Below are 18,798 nucleotides of genomic sequence, written 5' to 3'. Positions count from 1 at the left end.
TGCAAGTCTTTGGCATGTGGGAGGAAACCGGAGCACCCGGAGGAAACCCACGCAGACACAGGGAGAACTTGCAAACTCCACACAGGCAGTACCCAGAATTGAACCCGGGTCGCTGGAGCTGTGAGGCTGCGGTGCTAACCACTGCGCCGCCCATTATATTGTTGCTGGTTAATTATTAATAATTTAGTGTAGCAGATATTACATATCAAATAGAAAGCACTGGCTAGCATTTATCAAGCCCATTAGCAGGCCTGCCAGACAGCCTCCTGTTACTGTCAGGGAGCATGGAGGATTCCGGCTCTGGCATGGCGCAAGGCATCACTTGGAGCCCAACCTTTCCACCGAGGAAGTGGTGGCCAACTCCACGGTAGTACTAGTAGACCTAATCAGGATGGAGCTTCCACTGCGGCAAAGGCGGAAGCCACCCATTGTCTCAGTGCTGCTGTGGAAGGTCAGATGGAGGTCATGAGATTCATGCTTGCTGCCATGCAGGCTCAGACTGTTGCCATTATGGCTGTGAATGCTCAAAGGGGTTCGCAGGTTCTCAAAGCAGTCCAGCAATTTGTACTCCCACAGGTTACTAGAATTGTGGAGGTGCCGCCCATTGGGAGTAGCACTGGCACCATGGAGCACAAACCTGGTTAGTGTGTTCAATTCTGGGAAAAATAGTATATGTGATTGCCTGTATTAGTAAGTGGGAAAATTTTAAATAATAGGTTGTGACCTGTGGAGAAGTGGGACTGAATTAATAGTGCATTTCTCCTGCCTCGGTCATAACAATATACATGTAGGTACTGCACGAGCTAGATTTGAACACCTCTGCCTTTGCCAGGCTCCACCCACAACTCACTGGTCATGTGTGACCCAACATCACTTCCTCTGATGATCTTCACTTACGGCTCTTAAGGTGGTCCACCCTTAAGGGCATCCCTTCTTAAGGTCATCCCACAACACTTTTCTGAATAACAAGTGAACACATTGACTGGACCTGTGTGGTCCAAGTTTGCAAAATGATCATCAGATCAGCTGAAGGAGCTGAGTGATGCCATGATAGCACCAGTTCAGAGACTTTTGGTACATGCAGGGGACGTCCATGTGAGCTGCCTTCCCAGCATGCACAGGCTACGCTAGTAACGGCTGGAGGTGTACTGCACCCCACCCAGAGGGCCTCTGGCTTCTGTAGTTTTGTATTCAGTGACGGACCCAAATTTTGTACCCCAAAAGTTACAAAAGTACTGCAGATGCTGTAAATCTGAAATAAAAACAGAAAATGCTGGGAACACTCAGCAGGTTAGGTAGCATTTGAGAGAGAAACAGCGTAAATGATTCAGGTTGATAAAAGGTCACCAACCTAAAACATTAACTCTTTCTCTTTCCACAGACGCTGCCAGACCTGCTGAGTGTTTCCAGTATTTTCTGTTTTTATTTTTCAAGTTGCTTAAACATTTCAATTTTTTAAAATTCAGATTATTGTGCTGTTCAAAAAGTTTATCTCCTTTCTCTGGGGTAACTGTTCTCTGGGGCCAGGCATTTGATTATTTTTAAACAACCTATCTACATGATACACAGTCACTTACTGACTCACAGGATGGGGTACCATTAATGACCCCTATACTTTGGAAATTTCTACCTGCATGGGAGGTGAAAGAGCTGAAAGAACTCAATAGAATTTAAGTAGAATAGGCATTAATATGCTTAGGTATGACAGGCAGGCAAGTCAGAAAAGAAAAAGTGTCATAAGAAGTAAGAGTGAAACTTTCAGGAAATGCAGACTTTTTATATGTTAAAAAAGAGAAAGGGTGCTTATACATACATCCAACTGGTTAGATTGAAATAGCACTAGCAAATGGCAAGAGTAATTTGTCTGCATCCATACCTCTATAGACCAAGGAATGGTGTGTGTGGTGCAGAAGCTTTAAACCAGAACCAATTGTAAAAAGGGGAAACAAGCAAAATTAAGTTATATCCGGTATTTACAGTAAAGTCATGAAAATAATGCTGTTACCTAAATTCAAATTGTCTCTCGTTAGGACTTTCCCGAAGCTTCTCCCTGATTCGCTGAAAATGCTTTTGATACTCAACATTCAACTGAGTACAATCCTTAATTTTCTTCAGCAGTTCCTGCCTGAAATGAACAGTAAGCAAAAAAAGGTTGTATTTCTTTGTATTTATAGAAATGTATTAATTAATATGACTTCACCTGAAATAACTGCTTCCCAATATTCATTCAAGTTTGTGGTATAAACTTTAATTTGATCAGAAACCTTTGGGTTAAAATTGCAAATTAAATATCCAAGAAATGTTTGAAATGCTGAAATGTATTTATTTTTTATTTGTTCATGCGATACGGGCGTCGCTGGCTAGGCCAGCATTTATTGTCCGTCCCTAATTGCCCTTGAGAAGGTGATAGTGAGCTGTCTTCTTGAACCGCTGCAGTCCTTGGGGTGTAGGTACACTAATAGTGCTGTTAGGAAGGGAGTTCCAGGTGAATGAACAGCGATATAGTTCCAAGTCAGGAGGTGAGTTACTCACCGCAGGATTCCCAGCCTCTGACCTGCTCTTGTAGCCACGGTATTTATATTGCCATGGTTGTGACAATATGGCTACTCCAGTTCAGTATCTGGTCAATGGTAACCCCCAGGATGTTGATAGTAGGGGATTCAGCGATCGTAATGCCATTGAATGTCAAGAGGAGATGGTTAGATTCTCTCTTGTCGGAGATAGTCATTACCTGGCACTTGTGTTGCGTGAATGTTACTTGCCACTTATCAGCCCAAGCCTGGATATTGTCCAGGTCTTGCTGCATTTCTACACGGACTGCTTCAGTACCTGAGGAGTCGCAAATGGTGCTGAACATTGTGCAATCATCAGCAAACATCCCCACTTCTGACCTTATGATGGAGGGAAGCTCATTGATGAAACAGCTGAAGAGGATTGGGCCTAAGACACTACCCTGAGAAACTCCTGCAGTGATGTCCTGGAGTTGAGATGATTGAGCTCAAACAACTACAACCATCTTCCTTTGTGCTAAGTATGACTCTAACCAGCGAAGAGTTTTTCCCCTGATTCCCATTGACTCCAGTTTTGCTAGGGCGCCTTGATGCCATACTCGGTCAAATGCTGCCTTGATGTCAAGGGCAGTCACTCTCACCTCACCTCTTGAGTTCAGCTCTTTTGTCCATGTTTGAAGCAAGGCTGTAATAAGGTCAGGAGCTGAGTGGCCCTGGCAGAACCCAAACTGAGCGCCACGGTTATTGCTAAGCAAGTGCCGTTTGATAGAAGGTGTCATTGACAGTGCTATCACTTTACTGATGATCGAGAGTAGACTGATAGGGCAGTAATTGGCCGGGTTGGATTTGTCCTGCTTTTTGTGTACAGGCCATACCTGGGCAATTTTCCAGCTTGGGACAGCTTGGCTAGGGGTGCAGCTAGTTCTGGAGTAACGGTCTTCAGTACTATTGCTGGAATGTTGTCAGGGCCCATAGCTTTTGCAGTATCCAGTGCCTTCAGTCATTTCTTGATATCACATGGAGTGAATCGAATTGGCTGAAATATGTTACAAATTTCTATACTGATCCCAATTTTATGATTAACTTTTATATACATAGCTGATGTTTCTTATATTATCATCAGCTAAAGCAGCTACCTAGGTTGACCTAATATTTTCAAAAATTCCAGTAAGTAAGGAAATAAGTAGCATGGAGTTCAGCTCGATGGAGTACTGCTTCGACAGAGAAAGTAACTTTGGAAATTTCTATAAATACAGGAGATTATTCCTTACGCATGAATGGAGTACTGCTTCAACAGAGTACTTAACCCGGGGAATTTGGCACAGTGAGGGAAGAGGTGCCATTCTAGTTTTTTACAAAACAAGGAGCAGTCCAAGTGAGGGAGCGGAAGACAGTGAGACATGAGAGGTGAAGTCTAGAGGCATTAATTAGGTGAGCAGTGAGACTTTTATCTATATTACAGAGAGGCTCACCAGCAGCAGCAGTGGAACTGAGTGGAGACTGAGTGCAGCGACCATACAGTTAAAGTGGGGGAGAAAGCGTCCCGCAAAATCTCCAACAGCAAAAGCAACATCTGCAAAACAGCTATAGTGATGTCCCATAATAAAAGCAAAATACTGCGGATGCTGGAAATCTGAAATAAAAACAAGAAATGCTGGAATCACTCAGCAGGTCTGGCAGCATCTGTGGAAAGAGAAGCAGAGTTAACGTTTCGGGTCAGTGACCGAAGAAGGGTCACTGACCCGAAACGTTAACTCTGCTTCTCTTTCCACAGATGCTGCCAGACATGCTGAGTGATTCCAGCGTTTCTTGTTTTTATTATAGTGATGTCCCAACCAGGAAAGGAGCCGATTGGTGAGTGGCTGGTAAGCGTTTCTAGTTAATAGTCATTGCAGGGAACCTCAGATCCATGGAATGCACATCCTGTGCCATGTGGGAAATCCTGGATGCTTCTCATGGCCTGGATGACCACATACAGGGTGCCCCCATCTAGAGCAGCTCGAGCTCCAGGTTTCGGAGCTTGAGCAATGGCTGGAATCACTACGGGGCATTCGTGAGGCTGTGAGGTTCGTGGATCGCATGTTTCTGGAAGTTGTCACCCCACAGCTTAAAAATGTGCAGGCAAAGAGGGAATAGGTAACTGCCAGAAGGGCAAGGAGAACTAGGCAGGTAGAGGAAAGATCCCATGAGTGCATCTCACTCTCAACTGGTGTACAGTTCTGAATACTGGTGAGAATGATGGTTCCTCTGGGGAGTGCAAGCATAGCCAAGTCCATGGCACAGGGTGGCAGGAAGAAGAGTAGAAGAGCAACAATGGTAGGGGATTCAATACTGAGGGGAACAGACAGGCACTTCCGCAGTCGCAGATGTGACTCCAGGTTGGTAAATCCCTCTCTGGTGCCAGGGTCAAGGATGTGGCTGAGCGACTGCAGGACATTAAGGAGGAGGGAGGGTGAACAGCCAGAGGCCATGGTCCATATTGGCATCAAGGACCTAGGCAAAAAGAGGGATGAAGTTCTGAAGGTAGAGTTTAGGGAGCTAGGAGAGAGATAGAAAACTAGGGCATCAAAGGCAGTAATCTCCAGATTACTCCCGGTGCTACATACTAGTGAGTACAGAAATAGGAAGATAGAGCAGATGTAATAAAAAGTTTTTAAAGTTACGTTATAGCAGGACAGCTTGGCCAAGTGGAAAGTATGTCCTGCGGTATGTGGGAAGTCATGGACACACCACGTGTCCCAGACGAACACATCTGCAGGAAGCGTCATTGACTGCAGAAGCTTGAGCTCCAGGTTTCAGAACTTAAGCGGCGGCAGGAGTCACTGTTGTGCATCCGCGAGGCAGAGAACTACGTGGATAGCATGTTAAGGGAGGTGGTCACACCGCAGGTTAGGAGCATGTAGGCAGAGAGGGAATGGGTGACCACTGGGTAGTCTAAGAGAACCAGGCAGGCAGTGTAGGAGTCCCGAGTCTATCTTGCTTGCTAATCGGTTTTCCATTTTGGAAACTGGTAAGAGCAATGGTTCCTCGGGGGAGTGCAGCCAGAGCAAAGGTCATGGCACCACGGGTGGCTCAGTTGCACAGGAGGGAAGGAAGAAGAGTGAAGAGCAATAGTGATAGGGGTTTCGATAGTCAGGGGATCAGACAGGCGTTTCAGCAGCAGTAACCATGACTCCAGGATGGTGTGCTGTCAGGGAGCGGCTGCAGGACATCCTTCTGGGGGAGGGTGAACAGCCAGAGATCGTGGTCCATATTGGTAACAATGACATCGGTAGGAAGATGGATGAGGTCCTGAAAGCACATTTTAGGGAGTTAGGAAGAAAATTAAAAGGCAGGCCCTCCAAAGCAGTAATCTCAGGATTACTCTCAGTGCCACGTGCTAGTGAGCATAGGAATAGGAGGAACTGATCAATTGAACACGTGGCTGGAGAATTGGTGTAGGAGGGAGGGCTTCAGATTTCTGAGGCATTGGGACCAGTTCTGGGGCAGGTAGGACCTGTACAAGATGGATAGGCTACTCCTTAACAGGACCGGAACTAATATCCTCACAGGGAGATTTGCTAGTGCTGTTGGGGAGGGTTTAAACTAGCTTGTCAGGGGGATGGGAACCTGAGGGGTACCTCAAATTGGAAGGAAGTAAAGCTGGTAACAGGAGGTAGAAAAGTAGCAAGTGACATTGAAGGCAGGCGAAACAAAGGTGAGCATCAACTAGGCTTAGAATGCAGAATGTCAAGAAGACAAGGTTAAGGGCACACTACCTGAATGTGAGCAGCATTTGCAACAAGGTAGATGACTTAAAGGCCCAAATAGAGATAAATGGGTATGATCTAATTGCCATAACGGAAATGTGGCTGCAGGGTGACCAAGACTGGGAACTGAATATTCAAGGATATTCAACATTTAGGAAGGGCAGGCAGAAAGGAAAAAGAGGTGGCGTTGCACTGATAATAAGGGATGGGATCATTATATTAGTAAAGGAGGATCTCAGATCGGAATAACAAAATGTGGAATCTGTTTGGGTGGAGCTAAGAAACAGCAAGGGGCAGCAAACATTGGTAGGAGTTGTTTATAGGCCACCATCAGTAGTGGTAGTGCGGGGCATGGTATTAATCAGGAGATTAGAGAAGCATGTAGCATGGGTAATACAGTAATCATGTATGACTTCAATCTGCATATAGACTGGGTAAACCTAGTGAGCACTGATGCTGTGGAGGACGAGTTTCTGGAGTGTTAGGGATGGTTTTCCAGAGCAGTATGTTGAGGAACCGACTAGAGAACAAGCTATTTTGGATCTAGTATTATGTAATGAGAAAGGGCTAATTAATAATCTTGTTGTAAAAGAACCTTTAGGGATGAGAGACCATAATATGATAGAATTTTACATTATGTTTGAAAGTGAGGTAGTTCAATCTGAAGCCAGGGTGTTAAATTTGAACAAAGGAAATTATGAAGGTTTGAGGGGCAAATTGGCTGAGGTGGATTTGGAAAATACATTAAAAAGGTATGACAGTAAATAGGCAATGGATAGTCTTTAAATAAATATTACACAGTTTACAGCAACTATACATTCCTTCAAGGCACAAAAACCGTGGATAACAAAGGACATTAAGGATTGTATAAGATTAAAAGAAAAGGCCTGTAAAGTTGCCAGAAATAGTAGTGAACCTGAGGATTGGGAGAATTTTAGAATACAGCAAAGGAGAACCAAGAAACTGATAGAGAAAGGGAGAATAGAACATGAATGTAAGCTATCAAAAAATAAAAAAACGACGGTAAAAGCTTCTCCAGGTATGTAAAAAGGAAATGTTAGGCTAAGACAAATGTGAGTCCATTACAGGCAGAGTCAGGAGAATTTATAATGGGGATTTGAGAAATGGCAGAGAAGCTAAATTATTACTTCATGTCTGTCTTCACCGAGGAAGATACAAGAAATCTCCCAGAATCTCCCAGGGGATTAGGGGGAATGAAGAATTGAAGGAAATTAGTCATAGTATTAGTAAGAAGGTTGTATTGGAGAACTTAATGGGGCTGAAGGTTGATAAGTCCCCAAGACCTGATATTCTACAGCCCAGAGTGTTGAAAGAGGTAGCTATGGAGATAGTGGATGCATTGGTGATCATCTTCCAAAATTCTATAGATTCTGGAGCAGTTCCTGTAGATTGGAAGGTCGCAAATGTCACCCCACTATTTAAGGAAGGGAAAGAGAAAACAAGGAATTACAGACCTGTTAGTCTTACATCAGTCATTGGGAAAATGCTACAATCTATTCTAAAGGATGTGATAAATGGAAACTTGGATAATAATGATCTGATTGGGCATGGTCAACATGGATTTATGAATGGGAAATCATGTTTGACAAGCCTGTTGGAGTTTTTTGAGGATGTTACTAACAGAATTGATAAAGGGGAGTTGTTGGACATGGTATACTTGGATTTTCAGAAGGCTTTTGATAAAGTCCCCCACAGGAGACTGGTTAGCAAAATTAAAGCAAATGGGATAGGAGGTAATATACTGGAATAAAAACAAGAAATGCTGGAACCACTCAGCAGGTCTGGCAAAATATACTGGCATGGATTGAGGATTTGGTTATCAGGCAGAAAGCAGAGAGTAGAAATAAATGGGTCATTCTCATGTTGGCAGTCTGTGACTAATGGGGTACTGCAGGGATCAGTGCTTGGGCCCCAGCTGTTCACAATATATATCAATGATTTGGATGCGGGAACCATATGTAGAATTTCCAAGTTCGCGGATGACACAAAACTAGCTGGGAATGTGTGTTGTGAGGAAGATGCAAAGTGGCTTCAAGGGGATTGGGACAGACATAGTGAGTGGGCAAGAACATGGCATATGGAATATAATGTGGAAAAATGTGAGGTTATCCACTTTGGTAGGAGGAATAGATGTGCAGAGTATTTCTTAAATGGTAAGAGATTAGAAATTGTAGATGTACAAAGGGACCTGGGTGTCCTTGTCAATAAGTCACTGAAAACTAACATGCAGGTGCAGCAAGCAATTAGGAAGGCTAATGATATGTTAGCCTTTATCGTAAGAGGATTTAAGTACAGGAGTAGCCAAGTCTTGCTTCAATTGTATAGAACCTTGGTTATACCGCACTTGGAGTACCGTGTGCAGTTTTGGTCCCCTTACCTTCGGAAGGATATTATTGCCATAGAGGGAGTGCAATGAAGATTCACCAGACTTGTTCCCAGGATGGTGGGATTGTCCTACGAAGAGAGATTGGGGAAATTGGGCCTGTATTCTCTTGAGTTTCGAAGAATGAGAGGTGATCTCATTGAAACCTACAAAATACTTAAAGAGATAGACAGGGTAGATGCAGCTAAGATGTTTCCCCTGGGTGGGGAGTCTAGAACCATGGACACAATTTCAAAATAAGGGGGAAGCCACTTAGGACAGAGATGAGGAGAAATTTCTTTACTCAGAGGGTTGTCAATCTTTGGATTTCTCTACTCCAGATGGCTGTGGAAGCTCAGTCATTGAGTATGTTTAAAGCAGAGATTGACATTTTCCTAAATACAAATGACATAAAGGGATATGGGGATAGTGTGGGAAAAACTTATGGAAGTGGATTTTTAGCCATGATCATATTGAATGGTGGGCAGGTTCAATGGACTGAAAGGAACAGGAGTAGGCCAATGTTCCTATGTTCCTATGAATACATGGTGCAGGAGGGAGGGCTTTAGATTCCTGAGGCATTGGGACCACTTCTGGGGGAGGCGAGACCTGTACAAGCCGGACGGGTTGCACCTCAGCATGGCCAGGACTAATATCCTCGCAGGGGATTTTGTTAATTCTGTTGGGGAGAGTTTAAACTAGCTTGGCAGGAGGATGGGAACTTGAGAGTAGATTCAGAATGGAGTGAAGAAAAGTTGGAAATGGAAGGCAGAAGATTAGTGAACATGTTTGGAAGGTAAAGGAAACAAAGGCTAGAAAATAGGGAGTTTGACAGTGCTAAATGGTATATACTTCAATGCAAGTAGTCTAGGGAATAGGGCAGATGAACTGAGAGCACAGACTGACATGTGGACTATGATATTATAGCTATTACTGAGACATGGACATTCCTGGTTACACAATGGTGGGGGGGGGGGGGGTAACAATATTAATTTTTTAAAAAATTATAGCTCTGTGGAGGGATGATATGGTAGAAGGATCATCATATAAGGCCATATGGGTTGAACAAAAAAGTGGAAATCACACAACTGGGAGTGTACCATAGACAGTCAGAGGGAGATAGAAGATATCACAGCATATTTCTTTAAGCTTTCCAAATCGGAAAAAGCAGCCAAATTGAACAATCTAGTAACACCCGAATGAAGCTAACCGAACCAGGTATCTTTAGACTTCAACAAATTAATTATTTATTAAAAAAACTAAAATCTTAAACACTACTAAAATAAACCAATATCTAAAGACCTTATAACTTCATATTTAAAAATCTAACTCCTGCGTTCGCATACATATACTTGCAGGCAAATCTCTGAGAAGTGCAAAAACAAGAGGGCAGTAATAGGGGGGATTTTAACTACACCAATATTAACTGCGATAGAATTAGTGTGAAAGGCACAGAGGGAGTAAATTCTTAAAATACATTCAGGAGAACTATTTTAGCCAGTACATAGCAAGCCCAACAAGAGAGGTGGCAGTTCTGGACTTTGATTTAGTTTTAGGGAATGAAGCAGGGCAACAGGGATTGGCATCCTTCCATCTGCAAAGGATGATGGACATGCAGAAAACAATCCATTTAAGTGGGGTGTCTTCTCTTGGTGCACCTTTGTTGATGGCAATGAAGGCCAATTCTTGAGAGGCAGGTCCTGCCACAAGTGCTGCCAAGTGATGCTGTGAATTGTTGTTTTTGACATTGGCGCCTGTTGTCAAGCTGCTACAGAAACTGGTCATCGCTGTAGTGCACACTCCTGACTCCCAAGTGTGCTCGTCGACATTTAGGACCTTCATGTCATGCTTGCAAGCATCCTTGAAGCGGAGCTTTGGGTGTCCCACTGGTCATCTGGCCCCAGCTACCTCACCATACAGAAGGTCCTTAGCAGGGCAACAACAAATTTTATTTATGTAGCACCTTTAAAGTAATAAAATGTCCCAAGGCGCTTTACAGGAGCATTATAAAACAAAATATGACACTGAGCTATGGAAGGAGATATTAGGTAAGATGATCAAAAGCTTGGTCAAAGAGGTAGGTTTTAAGGAGTATCTTAAAGGAGGAAAGTGAGGTGGAGATGCAGAGAGGTCTAGGAGAGTATTCCAGAACTTGGGGCCTAGGCAACTGAAGGCGCAGGCCACCAATGATGGAGCAATTAAAATCAGGGATGCACAAGAGGCCAGAATTAGAGGGGTGCAGATATCTTGGAGGGAGAGGCGAAGTCATGGAGGGATTTGAAAACAAGGATGAAAATTTTAAAATCAGGATGTCGCTTGACCAGGAGCCAATGTAGGTCAGTGAGCACAGGGGCGAAAGGGGAAGGGGACATTTGGTGAGTTAAGACATGGGAAGCAGTGTTTTGGATGATGTCAAGTTTATGGACAGAGACCAGCATACCCCCCACTCTACCACTACCAACAAGCCAGGAGATCAACCCTGGTTCAATGAAGAGTGCAGGAGGGCATACCAGGAGCAGCACCAGGCATACCTCAAAATGAGGTGTCAACCTGGTGAAGATACGACCCAGGACTACTTACGTGCCAAACAATGTAAGCAGCATGCGATAGACAGAGCTAAGTGATCCCATAACCAACAGATCAGAACTAAGCTCTGCAGACTTGCCATATCCAGTCGTGAATGGTGGTGAACAATTAAACAACAGCAGCAGGCGGATTCACAAATATCCCCATCCTCAATGATGGGGGAGCCCAGCACATCAGTGCAAAAGATAAGCCTGAAGCATTTGCAACAATCTTCAGCCAGATGTGCCGAGTGAGTGATCCATCTCGGCCTCCTCCTGAAGTCCCCAACTTCACAGATGCCTGTTTTCAGTCAATTCAACTCACTCCATGTGATATCAAAAAATAACTGAAGGCAGTGGATATTGCAAAGGCCCTGACAACATTCCGGCAATAGTACTGAAAACCTGTGCTCCAGAATTTGCTGTGCCCCTAGCCAAGCTGTTCCAGTACATCTGCAACACTGGCATCCACCTGGCAATGTGGAAAATTGCCCAGGTATGTCCTGTACACAAAAAACAGGACAAATCCAACCTGGCCAATTACCGCCCCATCAGTCTACTCTCGATCATCAGTAAAGTGATGGAAGGTGTCACTGACAGTGCTATCAAACGGCACTTGCTCAGCAATAACCTGCTCACTGTCCCTCAGTTTGGGTTCTGCCAGGGCCACTCAGCTCCTGACCTCGTTACAGCCTTGGTTCAAACGGACAAAACAGCTGAACTCAAGAGGTGAGGTGAGAGTGACTGCCCTTGACATCAAGGCAGCATTTGACCGAATATGGCATCAAGGTGCCCTAGCAAAACTGGAGTCAGTGGGAATCAACGGGAAAACTCTCTGCTGGTTGGAGACATACCTAGTGCAAAGGAAGATGGTTGCGGTTGTTGGAGGTTGTTATGACAAGGTAAGAAGGGGTCTAGGGGTTCCCTCTCAGCCTTTGCCTGGTTTAACCGTAACAGGGTTTAATTTTTAAAAACACCAGGTTTTCATCTCCCCCTCAGTGAATCCTTGTTCACTGCTTTCCAATTGCAAGGCAAAGAAATCAAATCAGACAGGTTTCCTTCGATTTAAACAAGAGAGGTGGAAGTTTATTAATCTTAAACTCTAATTTGGTTAACAATTACGGATATGCGCCATGACCATGCTAACATGCATATGCAATAAACACACACGCAGATAGAGACAGAAAAAGTAGAAAGAATAAAGGGGAAAGGTTTGAGGCAATATCTGGTAGTTATTTACAGCACAGAGTTCAATGTGGAGTCTTTGGTTGCCAGTAAATCTTAATGTGCGTTGGGGCTCAGTGCACACTTTAACTTGTTTCGATGCTGGAGTCTTTTCTCTCTTGAGGTTTATGTGTCTTTGGTGGGTCCGGAGAAAGCAAAGAGAGAGCCAGCCAAGAGAGGAGCTCTCTTGTTCCAGGTTCAGTTGCAATCTGCAGTCTGAATTCAAACTGTCCTGTGTCTAGTTCAAAAAGCCTGGACCAGCCGGTTAGTCATATGACCAACTGGCTTAACCACTCCTGCGTTTTTGGATTCCAAAGCTCTCGGTGGGGGGGGCGGGGTGGGGGGGGGGGGGGTGTAGTGTCTCTTAGCCCGACAAGATGTGGAACACCGTTGCCCAGCCCAATCGCTATTAATTGAATCAGTGAGCAGTTCTTTTGTCTCTGCAAGTACTGTCTCTTAGTATGCAAATATCCACCAGCCAAATGTCTGGTGATCTCTTTTTAAACAAGTAATTTCTTCACTCCAGCAACTGTTTAAAATTAATGTTCATATGATGAAATTAATATGCCTCATTCTTGGCAGGTGGGGGTCTTCATGACAAGATGAATCATCTCAGCTCCAGGACATCACTGCAGGAGTTCCTCAGGGTAATATCCTAGGCCCAACCATCTTCAGCTACTTCATCAATGACCTTCCTTCAATCATAATGTCTGAAGTGGGGATGTTCGCTGATGGTTGCACAATGTTCTGCACGATTCGTGACTCCTCAGATACTAAAGCAGTCCGCGTAGGAATGCAACAAGACCTGGAAAATATCCAGGTTTAGGCTGATAAGTGGCAAGTAACATTCGTGCCACACAAGTGCCAGGCAATGACCATCTCAACAAGAGAGAATCTAACCATCTCCCCTTGACATTCAATAGCATTACGATCGCTGAATCCCCCACTATCAACATCCTGTGGGTTACCATTGACCAGAAACCGAACTGGAGTAGCCATATAAATACTGTGGCGATAAGGCTAGGAGTCCTGCAGCAAGCAACTCACCTCCAGACTCCCCAAAGCCTGTCCACCATCTACAAAGTACAAGTCAGGAGTGTGATGGAATAGGCTCCACTTGCCTGGATGGGTACAGCTCCAACAACACTCAAGAAGCTCGATACCATCCAGGACAAAGCGGACTGTTTGTGGATGGGGTCCCATTCACTCCCTCCACCACCGACACACAGTGGCAGCAGTGTGTACTATCTACAAGATGCACTGCAGCAACGCACCAAGGCTACTCAGGCAGCACCTTCCAAACAGGTGACCTCTACCACCTAGAAGGACAAGGGCAGCAGATGCATGGGAAAACCACCACCTTCTAGATCCCCTCCCAGGCACACATCATCTTGACTTGGAACTATATCGCTGTTCCTTCACTGTCACTGGGTCAAAATCCTGGAACTCCCTTCCTAATAGCACAGCAGGTGTACCTACCCAACATGGACTGCAGCAGTTCAAGAAGGCAGCTCACCTTCTCATGGGCAATTAGGGATGGGCAATACATGCTGGCCTAGCCTGTGACACCCACATCCCATGAAACAAATTTTAAAAAAATTATGTGGCAGACCAGCCAGAAGTGCATTGGAATAGTCAAGTCTGGAGGTAACAAAGACATGAATGAGGGTTTCAGCAGCAGATGAACTGAGACTGGGGCGAAGTCGGGCGATGTTATGGAGATGGAAATAGGCAGTCTTAGTGATGGCACGAATGAGGTCAGAACCTCATCTCAGAGTCAAATGTGACACCAAGGTTGCGAACAGACTGGCAAGGAATTGGTAGCTCGGGAACAGAATTGGAGCAGGGACTGAAAATAATAGTTTCAGCCTTCCCTATTGTTATTTGGAGGAAATTTCTGCTCATCCAGTACTGGATGGCAGATAAGCAGTTGGAAGGGGTATCAGCTGGGGAAGTGATCATAATTAAGTTAGATTTAGGGCAGTAATGAGAAAGGGCAAAGGTAGAGGAGGAATAAAAGTTCTCAATTGGGTAAAAGCTAATTTTGCTAAGCTGAGATGTAATTTAGCTGAAGTGGACTGGAAGTAACTTAGTGCCAGAGCAGGAGGAGGCAATCAAGGAAGGGATGGTGGGCCGGATCGTGTTCACCTCCCGACGGCAGGTTTCGTAGCGGGGGGTGCGGGGGCCGAAGCATCGGAGCGGCAGTGGTCGTCACGGAACCCGATGCTGGGATTGCCAGCTCCAATTAGCCTGAGGGGCAGGATAGGCCGATGACAGCCTTCCCGCCCAGAGGCCAAATTGGGGCATCTTCCCACCACCGCTGGGATTTTACCAGCAACTGGGGGCCTCCGCCGTGCGGCCTGGACATCTTGGAAAACGAGGCATCCTCCCTGCAAGCTTGGGGGGGGGGGGGGGTGCCCACAGAGGACCCCCACCGGGAACCAATTCACTCCCTAGGACCCCCCTCCCACTGGACCAAACGCCCACACCCCCCACCCCACCCCCAGGACAGGTTCTGGAAACCCCGCCTCACCTATCTGTGTTCCGGAATTCCACCGCTGGGCCTGGGTTTGAAGCTTCTGCCACCACTCCCGATGACGCTGCTGAGAAGCCGGCCCTTTGATTGGCTGGCAGCTCTTGGGGGCAGGATTCCTGACCCTATTAAGTCTTTAAAGGGACAGGGATCCCGCCTCTTTAAACTTTCACCCCATACGACTGGAAGATCACTCTGGGGGCTGACAAAATGCAGAGGCGGGGCACCCCACCGACATTTTGGCCTCGCGTCAGGAGACCTGCCTCCCTCCTGCACAAAATCCAGTCCAGTGAGGGTTCACAGCAAGTATTTTTTTTATTCATTCATGGGAACTGGGCATCGCTGGCAAGGCTAGCATTTGTTGCCCATCCCTAATTGCCCTTCAGAAGGTGGTGCTGAGCTGCCTTCTTGGACCACTGCAGTCCACCTGGTGCGGGTACACCACAGTGCTGTTAGGGAGGGCGTTCCAGGATTTTGATCCAATGATAGTGAAGGAATGGCGATATAGTTCCAAGTCCTTAAAAAAAACATGGAACTAACAAATCCAGAGCTCGCTGCATGTCAAAGGGCTAATGGAGAGGATAAAGAAAAAAAGAGTAGCTTATGACAGATACCGAGGGCTCAATACTGCAGAAAACCTACAGAAGTATAAAAAGTGTAGGGGTGAAATTGAAAGGAAATTAGGAAAGCAAAGACGAGGTATGAAAAAATATTGGCAAGTAAAATCAAGGAAAACCCAAAGATTTTTTTATAAATACATAAAGAGCAAGAGGGCAATTAAAGAAAGAGTAGGTCCTATTTGGGACCATAAGGGTAACCTGTGTGTGGTGGTGGAGCACCTGGTATGGTTCTTAATTAATACTTTGCATCTGACTTCACAAAAGAGAGGGACTATGCAGACATTGCAATCAGGGAGTAGGAGTATGAAATATTAGATGAAATTAACATCGTAAGAGAGTAAGTATTAAGGAGTTTAACATCTTTGTAAGTGAATAAATCTTCAGGCCCGGACGAAATGAATCCTCGGCTGTTAAAGGAAGCAGAGAAGAAATAGCGGAGGCTCTGACCATCATTTTCCAATCCTCTCTGGCTACAGGTATGGTGCCAGGATAGCTAAAGTTGTATCATTGTTTAAAAAGGAACAAAGTGATAAACTGAGTAATTATAGGCCTTGGTGGTGGGAAATTATTGAAATAAATTCTGAGGGACAGGATAAATTTTCATTTAGAAAGACACAGATTAATCAAAGACAGTCAGCAAGGATTTGTTAAGGGAAGGTCGTGTTTGACTACATGACTGAATTTTTTGAGGAGGTAACAAGGAAGGTCGATGAGAGTAGTGCATTTGATGCAGTCTTTTTGTATTTTAGCAAGGTTTTTGATTAGGTCCCACATGACAGACTAATCATGAAAGTAATAATCATGCACCCTACATTCACATCCAAGTCATTAATATATATGACAAACAACAGAGGGCCCAGCACCGATCCCTGCAGCACACCACTGGTCACCAGCCTCCAATCTGAAAAACAACCCTCCAATACCACTCTCTGTCTCCTATCACCAGGCCAATTTTGTATCCAATTGGCTAGCTCACCCTGGATCTCATGTGTTCGAACCTTCTGGACCAGCCTATCACGCAGGACCTTGTCAAAGGCCTGCTAAAGTCCATGTAGACAACGTCCATCGCCCTGCCCTCGTCAATCCTCTTGGTCACCTCCTCAAAAACTCAATCAAATTCATGAGACATGATTTCCCACGCACAAAGCCATGCTGACTATCCCTAATCAGACCTTGCCTTTCCAAATGCATATAAATTCTGTCTCTCAGAATCCCTTCCAATAACTTTCCCACCACTGATGTAAGGCTCGCCGGCCTATAGTTCCCTGGCTTATCCCTGCTGCCCTTCTTAAATAAAGGCACATCATTAGCTATCCTCCAATCTTCCGGTACCTCACCCGTGGCTAACGATGATACAAAAATCTCTGCCAGGGCCCCAGCAATCTCCTCCCTTGCTTCCCATAGCATCCTAGGATACACCTGGTCAGGCCCTGGGGATTTATCCACCTTAATGCATGGGTTTTCTCCGGGTGCTCCGGTTTCCTCCCACAAGCCAAAAGACTTGCAGGTTGGTAGGTAAATTGGCCATTATAAATTGCCCCTAGTATAGGTAGGTGGTAGGGAAATAGAGGGACAGGTGGGGATGTGGTAGGAATATGGGATTAGATTAGGATTAGTATATAATGGGTGGTTGATGGTCGGCACAGACTCGGTGGGCCGAAGGGCCTGTTTCAGTGCTGTATCTAAGAAAAAAAAAATAACACAGGAGGAGCATATCACGGGGCTGAGCTCTCCTGCCATGACTTATCCTTAGATTAATTAGTTGCTCCCTGAATTAAAAATTACTAATTACACTAGGGGCTTTGTTCGACCCATTACAATCTAAAGTCCTTAATAAGTTACACTGAATTTAAAAAAACACTTTAGTAGTACTCACCTTAACATCAGAGGTTTTTTCTTATTTTGTTTAAGATATTTAAATGCACTAACAGCTGTGATTCACCCAACCAATCACCTTGCAACTCTCCTCTGACGTCACTGTTGGCTTTTTTTTTCAAAACTCCAGCGCGTTGGAAGAGCTCCTCTCTGCTCCGCTCTCGGAAGGTAAGAGGGTTCTGCAGCGTTCAGTAGCAGCTCCCTTGCTTTTTGTGTTATATATCAATAATTTGGACTTGAATGTAGGGGGTATGACTAAGAGGTTTGCAGACGATACAAAAATTGGCCATATGGTTAATAATGAAGAAGAAAGCTGTAGACTGCAGGAAGCTATCAATGGGCTAGTCAGGTGGGTGGAAAGGTGGAAAATAGAGTTCAATCCGTAGAAGTATGAGGTAATGCACTTGGGGCAGGCTAACAAGGCAAGGGAATAGACAATAAATGGTAGGATACCGAGAAGTGTAAAGGAACAGAGGGACCTTGGAGTGCATGTCCCCAGATCCCTCAAGGTGGCCGGACAGGTAGATAAAGTGATCAAGAAGGCATATGGATACTTGCCTTTATTAGCCCAGGCATATGGGAAGTTATGCTGGAAATGTATAAGACATTAGTTCGGCCACAGTTGGAGTACTGTATGCTTTTCCAGTCACCACACCACAGGAAAGATGTGATTGCACTAGAGAGGTTCAATCTGCACTTGGTTTGTTCTACACTTGATCTTGGAATTTTTCCAATTTCTTATTGATAACATTCCTATTTGTTTAGAAAAAAATATATAGTACAGCGAAAAACATCTGTGCTCTTCAAAGATAAATAACATGTTTACCTGTTTTGGTCCCAGATTTTTCCAACATTTTGATAGAGGTATCTCTTACATGTGGTAATCATCTGATTGGTAACCTTGACAAAGAGAGAGGTCATATGCTCTGATGTGTTGTAATACTTTGAGATGCTGTGGATCATCCGAATACTGTTCATCAAATTGGGAATATGTTCAACTATGGTGACCTGAAAGCATAACAAATGTGAAAGTGTATTTTCTTCACATTACACATTGCTTGTGTATAAACCCACAAGTGTGGTGAATAAGGTTGGTGAGCTACAAGCGCAAATAGCCGTGTGGGAATATGATGCACCAGCTGTAATGGAAATGTAGCTTAAAAATTGGAAGGACTGGGCTGTTAATATTCACGGATACAAAGTGTTCAGAAAAGATAGGGAAGGAAATAAAAGGAAATGGGAGTGGCAGTACTGATTAGGGAAGACATTGTGGTGTTGGAAAGATCAGATGGCCTTAAGGAGCAGGAACAGAATCCATTTGGTTAGGGTTGAAAGGAAGA

The 18,798-nt window shown here is 44.7% G+C and overlaps 1 protein-coding gene across 2 annotated transcripts in view; it reads right to left on the bottom strand.

Moving 5' to 3' along the window:
• Window positions 1–18,798, bottom strand: part of dnah5l (dynein, axonemal, heavy chain 5 like) — a 472,330-nt gene that overhangs the window by 373,769 nt on the left and 79,763 nt on the right. For both annotated transcript variants that reach the window (XM_068012046.1, XM_068012056.1), the window contains exons 12-13: window positions 18,285–18,466; window positions 2,006–2,125 (exon numbers count right to left, since the gene is read on the bottom strand). In XM_068012046.1, coding sequence (XP_067868147.1) covers window positions 2,006–2,125; window positions 18,285–18,466 — 302 coding nt within the window. The remainder of the gene's footprint in view (window positions 1–2,005; window positions 2,126–18,284; window positions 18,467–18,798) is intronic.

The sequence above is a fragment of the Heterodontus francisci genome, chromosome 2, assembly GCF_036365525.1.
Source record: "Heterodontus francisci isolate sHetFra1 chromosome 2, sHetFra1.hap1, whole genome shotgun sequence".
NCBI lineage: Eukaryota > Metazoa > Chordata > Chondrichthyes > Heterodontiformes > Heterodontidae > Heterodontus > Heterodontus francisci.
The sequence above is the reverse complement of the archived record's forward strand: the minus strand, read 5'-3'. Positions and strand labels throughout refer to the sequence as shown.